Here is a 17,299-nt window from a genome sequence, read left to right as displayed (position 1 = left end):
CACATATTTTGATTGCCAGAGGTATAGGGTCTTATACTCTTGTATGTACAGTGCACATACATTGTGTACACTGTGCAGTTTGACTTCACAAATACATTGTAAGTGTGACTGCATCTAAATTATACTATTTGATATCATGACGTGCTGTGCTTATATTATGTTGCATGTTTGTACATGTATGCCAAAGGAAAACATTACATGTTTAAAAGTTTGCAACTTTCATAATGTGTGTGTTTTTGTGTATGTGTGTGTGTGGGGAGGGGGGGGGGGCATACACACAAGGCACTGCATTGCAGTTTGTGACGGACTGTAATAATACATCTTATTGTACATGTTCATGGTTATTTGACATCGATGTAAAGAACAGTATGTCTACATGTTAATACCTATGCACATACACACCTTAATGAACAGAAAGGGACCTAGGGAGGTAGTGCGGATCGTCTCAGTTTTCCATGATTTCCCGAAATAACGTCATCATCTTCTCATCAAAAAGATAAACAAGGCCCAGGTCTCTTATTTTATCCCTATTCTCTTTAAAGATTGCCTGATTGTTGCATTTATCCACCGCATATCTAAGCAGCTGTCGCCACGTTTTTAGATGTAAACAACATTCCGTGTCACCGAGTGCAAGCGCTTGGCTGAAGCCGAATGCAGCCAAACGACACAATAAAAAGAGAATTATTTCGACGACGTGTTGTTACTATAGAAGAGAAAACACTAATGTTTATTTATTTAAACCTGAAAATACAGACATTCATTACAGATTCTCGCAATCATCATTAAATAGCTTTTTTGAGCTCTATTTCCTTATATGGATCTATCAAGGCGGAGCAACTGTCATGACGTCAAACCTCATTATGACCTCATTACCATATTATCTTCATGTGTAGCCTTAACTGTACTGCGTAATTCGTAACCATTCGGGGCTAAGGTAAACACCTCAACAAGGGTCAATTTTTTTATGTGAATAAAGAATCGTTAAAATATCTTTCAAAATAGCGAGGCAAAAATGACTCACGGGAGTGCTTGTGACCTTGGGCCTCTTGGTTTGAAAACAATGACTGCAGTTGGTATTTAAATAATAGATTACCGTAAGCTATAGCACATCTTGGTAAAATTTAAATGATTTCCCACGGTTCTGGATTATATACAGTTTTAAAACTTCCTGCTGATATACCTGTATTTTTTCAGTCTGCAAGCAAATTCAGTGTAAGGCACGTTATTGCTGCACAGAGTCATTTGCCTATAAACAGATGTGAAATGGTACGTACAGAAAAGAAAATGTCATTTTGTATACATGCCACTCAGATTTTGTTACGCGAATTTAGACGAATTAAACAACAAAACAATTTGCTTTGAAATAATAGAATCTAAATATTGATACGATAAAACAGGTTTAAAGATAAAGATGTCTATATTATATGATATGATATTTGCTTTCTCCAGCGAGTGGAAATGGTGTATATTCGCGAGGCTTACCCATTTCAACGAGTTGGATAAAACAAATGTCAAATCACACAATTATAGATGTTCTCTTTATCTCATGATTTTCGTTTTTAACAAAACTTGCATATAAGGCCTGTTTTTTTTTTTTTTTTTTTTTTTTTTTTTTTTTTTTTCCAAAAAGGTGGCTCCCATCAGCCACGTACCTCCGATCACTTGACTCTACACTAATTTAGTGCTTCGGTGGTGTGAAACGAGGTATATTTATATAAATTAATTTTATAATAAAGAAATAATTTTCTTCCTACTGCTGCAAATCCGCCTCATCAGGAGTCTATTTGCATTATGCATTTATGCATCTACACATAAACAATAAGATTATTTAATTGTTGAGGAGGTGAGAATATCACCCAGGTTTTTATTGCGTTTGTAGGACACAATAGGTAATTCAGAGAAGACTTTTTGACAGTCTTCATCCTTTACAAGGATATGCCAATATTTTATTTTTAGAAATTATTTTCTATGCAGATGATTATAGTATATTGCTACATAAATAAGTAAAGTTGACTACTGAATTGAAAGCTATGAATCCTTATCTTTCTTCTTGATGATGGTATCATTGCAGCTAATGAACGTTAATTTCAAAGAATTTTTTGCGTTATCCAGCATATTACTGCCAAATAAAATCATGCTGCAAAGCTTGTTAAGACATATGGGGAAACAGGAAGTGCGTTCTGCAATACGCAGAAAGTTCTTGACTTTTAACGATTGACAGAGAATAACTCAACCGTGATTGTACTTACAACAGTTCTTGTTAATTCATATTCACATTATTAAAAACAGAGATAATAAAGACAGAACATTTAATTCTTTTTGAATGCTGACTGTCCATGGACTTCTAGTCATTTAATTAATTACTTATTATTTGTCTAATCCTTCATTCATTCAAAGACTTGAAAAGAGTTAAGCACATAAATGTAGGGTATATTTATGGCATGAATACTAGCTTCATTTAATATCATGAAATTAATCTCATGGAACAAAGTGCAGAGTGTGTACCGGCTACATATGCGTTGTATGCAACAAATTTTGATCATTGACACATGATCTCTGAGGCGCTACTCTATTTTAATTGTAGTTGTATGGAAGTCTTATCCTCAGTAACCATTCAGATTTTAGAAACAAAAGTCATATGTAAATTACGCAGGTTATTTCTACACTTGTGTTGTGACAAACTTAATCAATTTATGATTAGATTCTAAATTTTCTCAATTATTTTGGGGAAATACTTTTGAAGGGTGCAAAATAAAAGATATTGGTTGACAAAACCGGTTAAGCGTTTTTCCACGATTGGAAAGCCATCAATTAACAACATGAGGCAACCGGTTTTGGCAATTGCGTTATCCGTATTCAAATTAGCGTGTCAATGGCCCTGGAAATGGGTATTTCCCTTTGCATTTTGCGAAATTATGTTTTCAAACCCATAATAAAAAAGTTATCTGAGAAGGATCGGCTTAGTAAAACCATTATAAAAGATTGAAATTACGAGGAAAAAATAAAGGGACAACTTTATAAGAGAGAGTGCAGTAGACTACACAGACCTCTCTTGGTTAACCTCTTTGAGGTATGTTCTTAAATTCTTATGATCTAGATTAGTGAAGATTTAATTTAACTAAATGCTGTCGTGGAAAGCTTTATAAAATGACATATTTCTAGTATTGATGTGTAATTGTAAAGTGTGGCACAAAAAACTATAGCTTTTTGATGGATGTCAGTTGCATTTTGTATTTTTTTAGGTACATTTAACTAACAACTTTAGTAAGAAATATTCATTTTAGGCGCAGTTTCTTTTTTTTTTCTGTTTTCTTTTTTTTTCTTAAAATATATCATTTGTTTTATTTGTAAATGATGTTGTAGCAATACATTTTATGATTTAATGCACTCCAGAATAACATAAAAAGCTAAAATATATTATTATGCTAATTATCTTTTTATATTCCGTGCTACTACATAGTCATATCATATAATGCCATTTACAGAAGACACAGACAAGCACGTCACTGATTCTGTCGTTGCGTTTCCAATTGAACTGAACTCCCTGAAGCCAATAAAATATTTTCATGTGCATTTTTTATTCTGAAAGTTAAGGGAAAAAACCAACTATGTTTTAAGTGAAGAAAAATAACATTCATTTATCATTCTATACTAATGTATATAATAAATTACGCAACTAACATGGTAGAGAAATATGTCCGAAAAATTTATTCTCCGACATTCCAATGACCACACATGTTTGATACCGTTTCCATAAATAGTTGAAACTGGTAAATTCTTATGAAACCTGTTTACCTTTGTACCCCATCTAATTATGTAAATGGCTGGTTACTTCCTCTTGCGCTACTTTTAAAATTTAATAGATCGATATTTCGTTTGACGCAAATACGAGGAGATGCGCTTCAGAGAACTTTAAAAGATCTCGACAAGACCACGAAAAAATGAATTGCACTTGGAGATAGAAAACTCTCTCGATTTGTGATCAAGATATATGTAAGATTGATTTCAATGTGTTGATCATATGTCGAAATAAATTTGATCAATTCAAACATCTACTTTTTTCTTGAAATGGTGTTTGTATCTGTTTAAAAACTTCTTATTTGACTTCTTATATGCAGGATAGATATTTCAGGACTGCTTCATTTGGTGTGATATTTCTTTACATGTATTTCAACAAAAGATACGAAAATTAGGAGAATGTTAACTATGATTACAATAAATCATTATTTTAAAGTATTTTCTATGGTGACGTATGTCTGCCCTTTTTACGCAAGTTATTTTTCTATAGATTATTTTGACATGCAAAAAATCTTTGTCAACATGCAACAAAAACATGACAACATGCAATATAGCTTAGTTGACATGCATGAAAGTGTAATAATTAATTAAGAATTTCGAAATTTTCCAAAATTATTACATTTCGCCATCATATGACTTCCAACATGCAAGATACAACTTATTTATAATGACTTGCCACTTATAATTCTGTTGACATACAACTTATTAATGTTAACATGCAAGATAAATATGTTGTATTTCAACATGTTTTGTCAATATGCAATTTATTTATGTTGACATGTAACTTATCAACATTGAACTGCGAGAGAAATATGCTGGCGTGATCAAGTACAATATAAGATATACGAGGGTTGTTCGATATGTAATGTGTATTGTAGAATATCTCAAAAGCATTCGACTCAAATAGTGAAATAAACATTACATTCCTTCAAAGTAATCTCCGCCGTTGAAATACATAATTTCAATCTCTGAATCCATTTCTGAATGCGTCAAGGTACGCTGATTTTGGTAGATTTCTGAGGCACTGACTGATGGCTGAGCCAAGGGCTTGTCGGGTCATGTAACGACAACCGAATAAGAACTTTTTAAGCTCAAAAGTTGCTTCACAAGCTCAGATGTATGCGATGGAACATTTTTATGAAGTAGATGAACATGCCTGTATCCTGACACAGAGCGTCGTTTTTGATAATATTTCTTGTGTTTATTTTAGCATAACATCTTGGCAATACCGACCTGTAACACTTCAGCCCTTCGGAATTTGTACGACTGTACCATCACATGAGAAGAATATGCAATAAAGAACCTTATTTGTGCTTATGGTTCTTTTGGCAACTACAGGCCCTCTACCGTGTTGAGTTAGCCATATTTCCATTTTTTATTACTGGTTTGAAATAGTGAACCCACAGGTTTGGCAATTTCACGTACCGTGTATCTGTCATCATCTTCAATTATTTCTCTGACTTTTGAGAAATTTGCCTTGCATGTTAGAGTCACAGGTCGGCCAGATTTTACTGCATCTTAGACGGACTCTGTGCCAGTCAGACATTTCTTTCTCCACCTACGAACTGTCTCATAAGATACCTTATTAGACCCATAAACTTCCCCAATTCAGTAAAAATCTGCATTACCGAATGACCGAGTTTTGTGCAAATTTGAATATAAGCTCTAATTTCTTCAATATTTCCAATCATTTTTACAACAGTGGTCAGCAATTTGCTCTATTGAAATGACTATAAGTTTAAAATTATGTGGAGCTGAAGGCTCGTGTTTATACCGTTTGAAAGGTATTGAATAGAGCTATTCAAGAGTAACATCATCCACAAAATCGTGCAAAGCGTTATCGCACCATGATATAATACACATTACATATTGAACAGACCTCGTATATTTTATTGTGGAAACGTAATAATATTTTTTGCGGAAAAGTTAAATGAATTAATCTCCTATTTGCAGACATTTCCATAAGCAATACATTCTTAAATTGCCCCGTTAAGTTGTGTTCAATCCGGATTATTAATTTACGAATGATCTGGAAATAATCAAACAGCAACATGTCCAAATCAAATATCTAACAGCACCGTCAGCAGTACAAAAATTAACAATTCAAGAAAAAAATCTTCTCTGTAATGAATATTTAAAAATATACATGAAACGAAGCTTCCAGGATTTAAACTTTAAGGAGTCTGGTACAAATTCGTTACAAGAACAAATATATAAGATGCTCTGACACAAAATGTATATCCAAGGTGGCTGTAATGGTAACTTTCATGCAAACATATACATGTAGTACATTTTATGTAGTGATATGAACTAGAGTTTGTGCAATGTGTATGCATTATTATCTGTCATGTAAACATAAATAAGTTGTAGGAGGATATAAATGAATTGCATGTCAACATTAAAAAGCTGCATGCAGATGTAACTTAGTTCCATTTTGATATAACTAAGTTGCCTGTGGACATAAATAAGCTGCATGTAAGCATAAATAAATTGCATATTGACATAATTACCTCGCGTGTTGACAAAAATGAGCTGCATGTCAACAAATAAAAGTTGCATGTTGATATAGACAAGTTGCATCCAGCATGTTGGAAGTCACGATTTGATAATTTTGAGGGGGAAAAAAATCAAAATCTTATTTGATTACATTTTTCTTGCATGTCAACTAAGTTTTGTTGCATGTTGACATATTTATTTTGCATGTTGATATAATCATCTTGCATGTTGACATTATCTATTGAAAAATAACTTGTATACAGGGCCACCATACTTTTCCATTTAGGAATTCTTGAATTGTCAAATTCAATTATATGTTTTAGAATTGATATGTAAATCTTAAACGGTACCAATTTTGATGCACCAGATGCACATTTCGACAAATTATGTCTCTCCAGTGACGCTCATGCCGAAACATCAAAAATCCGAGATATTTAAAAAAAAAACTTTGATGAGCTGAAAAAAGGGGTGTCAAAGACTGGAACCAAACACATCGAAGGATCAGAACTATGCATGAGGGGGATATTCCTTTATTTGGAAACAAATTTCTAAACTTTTCCACAGCAATTAAATATATTTCCGTATTTTCAAGTTAGTACCGAAGTACTTAGCTACTGGTCTGTAGAGACCCTTGGGGACTAACAGTCCACCAGCAGAGACCTCAACCTTTGGGGTCATAATGTAAATCTTATACGGTAGCAATTTTGATGCACCGGATGCGCATTTCAAACAAATTATGTCTCTTCAGTGATGCTCATGCCGAAACTTTGGAAATCCGAAATATTTAAAGCTATGGATTCCTTTTAAACAATGGAATATAAGACTTAAACCTGCATAACGTATATACCTAATTTACAAATTTATAGATGAAATAATAAAATCAGTTCAAATACCAAGCAAAGAATTATATATTTATTCTTTAAATTATTTATTTATAAATATTTATTTTATGTATTATGGTTAACCAAACAGATTTATTTTTACAGAAACAGAAGATATGGGAAATCAGAAGTTCTCAACTCTTGGGCTTGTTTTCTGTTTGATTTCGTTCACAATATACATTCAAGGTGAATAAAATTATATCCAACTTCGTCTCCTACTATTATCAATTAATTCAATTTTGAGCAGATCAACAAAAAATCTATTTATTAATTTGAGGAATAACATTCAAAATGTTTTTATCTTAAACTCAATAACTTATTCATTAATTCGACAAAAAAAGAAGAATAAAGGAAACGTCTTAATACTTTGCATAGCAGGATATTTTTATTTGCTTGCCTATTTTTGATGAAGACTACGTATAATTGCATGAAAATCAATTCACACTTACATGTATTTTGTAGCAAAGAAGCAATCACATGTATATTTCATTCAAAAATTGATTTCTACATATAATTATCTTTTTAAATCAACGCGGGTATGTTAAAGTGACAGTACGGCGCATCTCATCAAAAAACTGACTAGATAAAATTTTCCGAAAAGATTTGGAATTTTTTTACTACTCATAAATGTATAAACTTTCAGAAAATTACAACTTTTACAATTAAATAATTTGGATTATCTCATTAAAATTAATAGTTATTTATGCGCAGTACAGTTAAGGCAACATTTTCTATGAAAAGGCACCAAAAACGAGACACTTAAAGTTCAACCGTCTCATTTTTTAGCATGAAACTCTATCTGAAATATCTTAATGGCTTTATGAAGAGTTTGTCCATCGCTTTTAACATCGGTATTTTTTGTCATCATGTGACCCTCTACAGTCACGTGAGCTCCGATTTTAGGTCAAAATATGAAATGTCAAATTTAACCAAAAAGTGCAAGGGCAAGGCAAACAATATTTGAACTGCACAATATTTCATTGTGTCCCTTAGTATCTATTCTATCGTAAAACTGATGCTCATTCAGTCAGATTTCTGAGATATTTAAGTTATTCATTGAAAACAGACACCAGTATTCAAAAATAGGGTATTTTTCATCATTTAATCGGAAATTTTAAATTACCTAATAAATTACAAAGAAATGAGCATCACTTTTTAAAAACTATACAGTAAAGTAAAGAATTTAAAATAAAAACCTACCTCTTGGATTGTCGCCTTGCCCTTGCACTTTTTGATTAAAAATTGAAATCTTAACACATTCATTCTAAATATAGTTTTCAAACGCATCATTGACCCAGCATGGGAGATAACTCTGTGGTACTTAATAGAGTGTGTGTACCTCGCAAATTTTGAACAAATAATACTTACGGACTGTGCTGGGCTTTATTTCATTAAATCAAATCGGTATCCATAAAAAAAAATCCTTGACTTTACTTTATTTTGTATATCTTCTTTTTTTTATACTCTACACAAGACGTATTTGACACCTACCGCATTTCCTCCGTTCGTCAACAATAGGTCTAAAATTTGCCGCAACATCTATCATGTAAATCAATTGGAAAATCCCATGGTTAAAAAATATTGAAAGATTCAATCATTTGTAATAAAGAATAGACAGCCGCTATCAATGATAAAATATTTATTCTCCCCAAGCAGACACATAGAAAAAATATCTCCGACAGAACTTAGTTTTTTTTTTGTTTTTTTTTTACATATGTGATTATTTTAGATATCAAACCTTCAACTGTTTAGGGATTCTAGACTACGTTAAAAGTTTTAAGAACAGGAGGAAGGGATTGGGGAGCTTACTCCTGTATTTAATTACCTGTTTTCCTTTCTACAGATCTACCCCCCCCCCCACCCTCCCCGTCACCAGTTTGCCTCTGGCTCCTTTGATACCATATACCTTACTTGCACGTAAAAAACAAATTATTAAACAGTGTTTACACCAGGTTTTACTTATTTGGGTACTGTAGCACAAATCACATTGGGGAGGGGAGAGGGGGCTTTAGTCTCATTTTTTTTGAGTTATTATCAATCCATGCGCAAACAAGATAATCAAAGTAAAACTTTGTAATCAAGAAACATATACTCTGTTAAAGAACAGGTGAACACAATATACATGCTGAAATTTAGATCTTGTTGGTACCCCATAACACAGATACATGTAGGCGCGTAGCCAGAATGGAAGTGAAATGTACGCAGAGAACGGCTGGGGTCCCCTTTGAGACCCCCAGTTGGTCCAGGGCGAAGCCCTGATGAGGACCCATGGGCGAGTCCCTGGAAGCTCATGGGTTTTACCAAATATTTCATTCAAAATCATGCCATTTCGATTTTCTTTAGAAATACAAGACACAGTACTTAATATTGCTTTTAACACAGTTAAATACTTCCGTGCAAATTTATTGTACATGTAGAGGCTGAATATTTTTTAAAATGATATATTGGGATCATCTACTCTTTTTTAACTTTCAGCAACAAATATAATTAATTTCAATTATTAACAAAAATAATGTTATATTTCAAATCATATTTTAGTGGATCACAGCATTCAACGGTTGATATTTTCTCAAAGATCTTTTAAAAAATTATCAATGTGTTGTAGAATAATTACAAATTAATAAATGTTTTATTTGGTTGTGGCAATGATTTAAATAATAAAACATTACAATTCTTTTTATAAAGACATGGTAATATAAAATTTGAATTTGAATCGAAACAGTATGAGATAAAATAATTTGAAACACAAATATTTGCTGGATGGTATTGATATTTTTTCTCTTCTCACAAATCTCTCCCTCCCCCCCCCCCATCCCATTTTTTTTAATTTGAAAACGATGTGTACACATCTGCGTATAGGCAGCTACGCACCTGTCAGAATATATTCAAGTAAAGATATTCAAATCTTAACAGCCTTCAAACTTTCACACCATTGTACTGTTAAAAATTCAAAGTATTATTTATCTAGAAAATTTATTTAATTAAAACAGCTTTTCAAATTCAAAGGCAGGCTGTAAAGGGATTTCTGAGCAGGTGCAAAAAATAGTCCACAGTTCAAACAGTTCTTCTGAATGAAATCAATTCTGAAAACAAAATGAAATACCATTATGGAAAGTTAATTGGTGTTTTAAAAAAGTGATACTCAAAACAATGCATTGAGTAACATGGAAAGCATATACATGACTCTACTGTTTTTATTATCAAAACATTTCAATAATCTTGCTAGGAATAGGTATGGTTTATAGCTTATATGGAGCATACCTTTTTATTTTATTGGTGGAAACACTTGCTGCCTGAATGAATTGTTCAAATTGTTTGGGAGTAGCTACAACACAATATATATGACTGTATGTAATGAGTGAATAACATAATGATTACTATTGTAGAATGAAATGACATTGCACAAAACAAACCATGCTATACTATATTTTCTGAAATTCATAAAATAAATGGAAATAAACTTTTGATACAAAACTTTTCTGGGAAATTGAAACCTATGACATTTGCAAAAGTAGAATTGGTAGCTAAACTTAAAAAAAAATCAATATACTAGAGATAACATGTAATTCTTTCACCTATACGACATTTAAAAAAAAATTAACACTGGCATACTATAAAATTAATGTGAAATGCTTTAGTGTGATCATACCCAGTGGAGAAATTGATGCATCTATTTTGATAGTTCTAGCTGATGTAAATGCCAGTTTTAACCAGTTCTGTGACAGCTACAATGACAAAAGAATTATACATATAAACAGTACATAAATACATATAAGACTGACTTAATGCACATGTAGTCAGACAAATGAAAATTCAAACATTTTACCTTCATTAATGTAGAAATTCTACAAATTTACAGCCTAGTGATACAGATAGTAAAAGTTCTACGATGAATATAAAATATGAAGCACTGGTAAAAACTGAAATCTTAAAATTCACATACATGTATTTTTGATTGCCAGAGACCTGTATAAATTAAAATTTATAGGGTCTTATACTCTTGTATGTACAGTGCACATACATTGTGTACACTGTGCAGTTTGACTTCACAAATACATTGTAAGTGTGACTGCATCTAAATTATACTATTTGATATCATGACGTGCTGTGCTTATATTATGTTACATTTTTGTACATGTATGCCAAAGGACAACATCATTGCATGTTCAAAAGTGTGCAACTTTCATAATGTGTGTGTTTTTGTGTATGTGTGTGTGTGAGGGGGGGGGGGGGGCACTGCATTGCAGTTTGTGACGGACTGTAATAATTCATCTTATTGTACATGTTCATGGTTATCTGACATCGATGTAAAGAATAGTATGTCTACATTGTAATACCTATGCACATACACACCTTAATGAACAGAAAGGGACCTAAGGAGGTAGTGCGGATCGTCTCAGTTTTCCATGATTTCCCGAAATAACGTCATCATCTCATCAAAAAGATAAACAAGGCCCAGGTCTCTTATTTTATCCCTATTCTCTTTAAAGATTGCCTGGTTGTTGCATTTATCCACTGCATATCTCAGCTGCTGTCGCCACGTTTTTAGATGTAAACAACATTCCGTGTCACCGAGTGCAAGCGCTTGGCTGAAGCCGAATGCAGCCAAACGACACAATAAAAAGAGAATTATTTCGAAGACGTGTTGTTACTATATAAGAGAAAATCACTAATGTTTATTTATTTAAACCTGAAAATACAGATATTCATTACAAATTCTCGCAATCTTCATTAAATAGCTTTTTTGAGCTCTATTTCCTTATATGGATCTATCAAGGCAGAGCAACTGTCATGACGTCAAACCTCATTATGACCTCATTACCATATTATCTTCATGTGTAGCCTTAACTGTACTGCGTGGGACGTAAATATATACATCGCAACGTGTTCGGGGTTCCACATTCCATGCTGTGCACGCATGCGTAGTTTTCATAAACAAAACAGCATGGTTAGAGAGGGAATCCCGGTAGGCCTGCTACATTGACAAAGTCGACTAAAAATAAAAAGAAACTGAAAATAGAACTTGAAAAAGGAACTTTCCTGACTAAAATTTAGTTTGGGGATTAATATAATCGCTGGGTAAGGAAGAAACGGGAACTCGGCGACACTCACACAGGGCTCTCGAAGGTTCTATTCGACAGGTTTGTTGTTACTTGTTATCATTTCTCATTTTTCCGTCGCTTTCAAAGAAAAAAAAAATAGTGTAAACTCAACATAAAAAATACATCTTTGACTTATAAATATTGTTGCCATTTGAAATGCTAATTTTTTTTAAGTGTGCAGAAAAATATTTTGTTTGACATTTGCCGCGATAACGTATGATTAGTTGGTTTTTCCTTTCTCGGACCCCAATACACAAAACGTCAACATTTGTACTTTTAATTCTGTTAAATTCGCCTGAATGCAGACTAAAATCTTTACGATTATTATTTTAGATTATTTTATCAGGATATCATGATAATTTGTGTTTTTGATAATTGCTTTCACCTAATATTCATTATAACTGTAAACTCTGCAGTGTAGGCACGTGCCGTTTTAAAATTCACGTGGTACAAATAAACAGATCTAAGATTGCCCCAGTTCGTATGACCCTTGATTTTCCGGCAGATTCTAATTACGTTAATTTTGATTGAGTAGAGAATATTTCTGTTTCTCAAACTGCTTACATCAACTTTATACCTTATTTCTTAATGACATATTGGGTAAATTTGGATGAAAAAGCACACATTTTGCAGCCGTACTGTCGCTTTAAGGCTTCACCCAGAGATATCCTACTTGCCTTTACAATATGACGTCATAGTAAGCTGTATGACGTGAACTATAGAAATAATGATTTCTTAATATCTTTATTAAAAGTTTAATTCTAGGTCAAAGAAATGAATGGAATCATTCAAAACATAATATAAACTAAATCTTGTCGTTTTTGGGTGGTATAAACAGCTAAGTATTTAGCACGGGGGTTAAATACCAAACCCATGACGTCATAACTATTGATCAAATATTTGCCGAGTGAAATTAAACATGACGAGAATTCATGTAAACAAATAGATGAAATGGGAGTTTTAAAGCATATACCGTGAATGTTATATGTGATTCATAAGGAATTAAAAATTAAGAATCAGGTACGCTGATATATTCTTATCATGTTTTCTTATAATGAACACAGGCAGTGCTTTGAAATCCCGATCAGCCTTTCCTCTGTCGATCTATAACAATAAAGATGCAAAAGTTCAACACTACGCCGCATACTTTGAAACATAATTTTTGTTTGTATCGAAAGCTTGTATTCTATAGTACTTGGAAAGTGCTGCCAGAATCGTGTGGTTAACATGAATTGATAACAATTCCTTGATCGTATGTATAAAATGTAAAAATTTTGGTAAGGTTTCATGCGAAACTTTGGAATATTTTTTTCTTTGTCGGGAGAGTAGGATTCTAGCAGCACTTTTCATGGCCCAGTGATGTTTTTACATAATTATTTTCACTAAAAGAAATGAATTAGCTCCGGGGTAGTGTTGAACTTTTCACTTTTTCATTAAGGCAATTTTTCTATTTATAGACGTCACGTGATGACGTCGTAGTGGAGTGCTTCTTTTAGCCTAAGACTCAATGACGTCTATACAATGGATAATAATAGTAAATGTTTTATCTATGGCTTTTCCGATTTATCAATGTTACATTTTACGAAAAAAGTCTAAATTCGCAGAAATATGATCTGGGTACTGCCTTAACATACCTGCGAAATTTTTGAATTTATATAAATAAAAAAACCGCATTTTTTTTTTACATGCCCAGTTCACATGGATTTTACATGTTTACTTCTGGCATTAACAAAAAAAAATTGTTATAGAATGGGATTATTATTATTTGCAAAATAAAATTATCATTTGTTTATCATTTCTTCATTTATTCATCATATCCTTGATCAATTTATGGGGCTTACGGTGGGTGTGATCGGTCAACAGGGGATTCTTACTCCTCCTAGGCACCTGATCCCACCTCTGGAATTTTCAGAGGTCTGCGTTTAAATCAACTTAACAGATTTTTATTGTTTGTAGATTTTTGAGATCGATCACTGTTCGTTATCGTCATCTTTTTCATTCTTAGGAACTGTTGCACAGGGTTGTACCACAAGCGACGTCCTCAGCTGTAGTAATACCTACACCAATGCTTATCGTGCTGCAGGAAACGATCATGGAAAAATTTGCAGGTTAACTTTTCTTTTCGTTTGTTGATCGACATACCTGATCAAAATTAACTTGGAAAAATATTATCATTATAACGGTGCTGACACCTTACATGAGTTACATTGACTCAGGTCAAATATTCCAAACGTTCTAAAATATATCATTCTTACATCCTGTCTGCTACACTAGAGTAGTGATGTTTTGCTACGTGTAAAATGAATGTGACCCGCTGACTCCGTTATAGCAATAAATTAAACCCTCTTCCTGTTCATGTATTTTTCTCGGCGTAAATCGAATCGACCATTTCATTCTAAAAATAGATGAAAGAATATTTTGCTACGTACGACAATGGATTTGAATTTTCAATTATTTTTTTTTTAATCGTGTGCAAATGTCCGTGAAGTCGATATATCTATGGATCGATCTCAGAAGAGGAATATATTTGCAAAATGCCATGGAGTCAATATTCTACTATACTAAAAGGAAAACGAAACGCAGGGTAACATAATATACAAAATGTTTTTGACTGTATGGCCGAAATTTACAAAAACTGGTCAAAGGGGTATTTTGGTAACTGTGTACTCAAATCTGTGTGCAACCGTGAAATGTATGACGAAAATTGTGAGAAAATAGGGAAAATTGTAAAAAGCGGAAAACATGTGCATATTGATGATGACAGGTTTGTCAACACATCTTGTAATACCACTTGATGCACTGAAGATATGCACATCGTTTTTTCGATATTGAAAAACAATTTGTTTTTTTTTGTAATTATGATATGGCTTACAGAAGTCCCAAGGGGTCTGGCTAATGCATTGCCCAAGTAAAGAAAAAGGAAAGAACAGGTTGTTGTGCAGTTTGTTGTGAATTTTTTTCACCATAGAACGTCTTATCCGTCATCAGAGAGGGACTGGAAAGGTTTCCAATCAACCGTGAAGATGATGTTGGCGAGTAAAAACGCCACTTTAAGATTGGGCTGTTCATCCTGCCATCTGTGTAATCGCCACTTACGACCACTAAAACCACTGTTCATACGGTAGGCAATCATAATCGTTACACTGACCCAAAAACTGAACGAAACCAATTGCACAATTTTGGTTTGTGAGCTCGTCATTTTTACATCATTGTTCCTCTAACTCGCGCGAGTATGCGCATTATGCCTAATTTTACAGCATGTTAATCCACGGCCCAGTGTATAGCAAGAGTTTGTCAAGACTTTCTCGCAAACATTCACATCAACCCACTCGACTGGTGTCCGTACGATCCATCTTTTTTTCTCCAGTTGAACATCTGTGGGACTAACTGGACAATTGGGTTTAAAGGCGTCGGAATGTCCAAGCTACTCTGGAAACTAGGCTCTGCCTTGTCCAAAGGGTTGAATAATATCCCTATGTGAAAGATAAATGCACTAATGAACTCTATACAAAGGATAATTAAGGATATGAGAGATGCACGAGAGAGGCATAGAAGATGGTGAGAATTTTCGATTTTCACTTTTGGGGGGGGGGGGTACCGTCATTTGAGTTTCAATAACTCATGAATTATCGGTCATAATTAAATGAGATTTTGCTTACTTGTTGATGAAAGATGAGTTTAAATGTTAAATAACAATACTGGAAAATACGTTCGAAAAATAACATTAAATCACTTCAAAAGTTTACCCTGCGTTTCTTTTTCCTTTCAGTATATTTTCTGGTGGCTCTTTGAACAAGAAAAAAATGCTCCATACTCTTCCAGAGAAAAAATTTATGATTTAATTACTTTCTGTTGAATAGTGCAGCTAATAAGGCTCTGAATTGTCTAGACAATGTGCTGGCTGCCTGTGGAACGGGCAGTTCATCAGTTGATTCTGCAAGACAATACGTTGACAATGTAAGGCAAGCCCTCAACCAATACGCGTGTGGTACGTATCTTTAAATATTTCAGCTTTACAAGGGAAAGTGAAAATAAATCTACTACAATTAAATACTTCGTGAACACCTCATGAAATAGAAATTAAATTTTTTATTACGTTGTTTAAATGTTATCAACTACCTTGGATCCAAACTTGCATCAATTTTTCTTTCATTACAGGTGTTGTTGGTCTCTTTTTCAATTTGTCGGTTATGGCATTAGGACTCGCGTTTACATACGCTTTCAAAAAGTTCAATGATTGAAATGAACTTAACCATGTTAAAATACAATTTTGTATGCATAATCTAGGCTTCATCAAACGAATATCCTTATTGGTAGACAAATGTAACTTCTTTAAATGCTTGTGCAAAGTTTATGTGAAAATGGTAGAAAATAATTAATTTGTTTTAATTAAAAATATTAAATTTGTATTGCTTAGCTATGATTATACAAAGTTTGTGTATAAAATATGTAAGATTTGTCATCTTTGCTCTGATTTTTTTTATAGTTTATATTTTTACGACTTTTAACATTAGGCTTATTAATCTAACAATTGTATGGTCTCATTATCAAATCTTCGGTGACAATATCGGTGTAAAAAACTCTATTTCAGATCATTGTCAACATTTTCATCTTTATTTTTGTAAATTAAGCAGGCAAATGTTTACAGGATTATAATGTTGTTACAGACTTAGAGTAATGCTTAATATAATGATAATGCATTGCAATTCATTACTTGTACTTGAAATCAAAGTCATGCTAGTGAAGTGTAATACCAAAAAAATCTGTATTACATGTAATAGTTGTGTAATGCATATGCATTACTTTCGAAATTTAGCTTAATAATGGTATTTTAGGGGATAATAATACATTTGTGTATGCTCGTTAATTGAAAAAGAATTCAAAATAAACATGGAAATCATTGTTAAGAATAACATATTTATATGAAATAAATAAAAACGAAAAAACTATTAAATTATTGAATATTCAAACGAATGTTACTTCTATAATATATGTTTGAATAAAAACTACCTAACCTTTGAA

General features: G+C 32.9%; 1 protein-coding gene across 3 annotated transcripts; it reads left to right on the top strand.

The window, feature by feature from the left end:
- The first annotated feature begins 1,186 nt into the window (after positions 1–1,186).
- Positions 1,187–17,299, top strand: LOC133193370 (uncharacterized). Of its 3 annotated transcripts, none has more exons than XM_061329306.1 (6): positions 1,187–1,266; positions 7,281–7,361; positions 14,283–14,385; positions 15,246–15,398; positions 16,138–16,265; positions 16,436–17,299. In XM_061329306.1, exons 2-6 carry the CDS (start codon positions 7,292–7,294, stop codon positions 16,516–16,518), a joined length of 537 nt encoding a protein of 178 aa, XP_061185290.1. In that variant the 5' UTR covers positions 1,187–1,266; positions 7,281–7,291; the 3' UTR covers positions 16,519–17,299. The 3 variants fall into 3 exon arrangements, with proteins under 3 accessions (XP_061185290.1, XP_061185289.1, XP_061185292.1); XM_061329305.1 differs by lacking the exon at positions 1,187–1,266 and adding an exon at positions 2,910–3,070; XM_061329308.1 differs by lacking the exons at positions 1,187–1,266; positions 15,246–15,398 and adding an exon at positions 2,921–3,070.

The sequence above is a fragment of the Saccostrea echinata genome, unplaced genomic scaffold, assembly GCF_033153115.1.
Source record: "Saccostrea echinata isolate AGI-Se365-2 ecotype Australia unplaced genomic scaffold, CSIRO_AGI_Sech_v1 ptg000027l, whole genome shotgun sequence".
Lineage (NCBI taxonomy): Eukaryota > Metazoa > Mollusca > Bivalvia > Ostreida > Ostreidae > Saccostrea > Saccostrea echinata.
Note: the sequence above shows the minus strand (reverse complement) of the source record. Positions and strands in the feature narration are given on the sequence as shown.

Excerpts from the sequence above, each read along its gene's own strand:
- LOC133193370 (XM_061329306.1), top strand. The coding sequence starts at position 7,292 with ATGGGAAATCAGAAGTTCTCAACTCTTGGGCTTGTTTTCTGTTTGATT. Across the intron at positions 14,386-15,245 it reads GATCATGGAAAAATTTGCAG|AACGTCTTATCCGTCATCAG; the intron begins GTTAACTTTTCT and ends TTTTCACCATAG. Across the intron at positions 16,266-16,435 it reads CCTCAACCAATACGCGTGTG|GTGTTGTTGGTCTCTTTTTC; the intron begins GTACGTATCTTT and ends CTTTCATTACAG.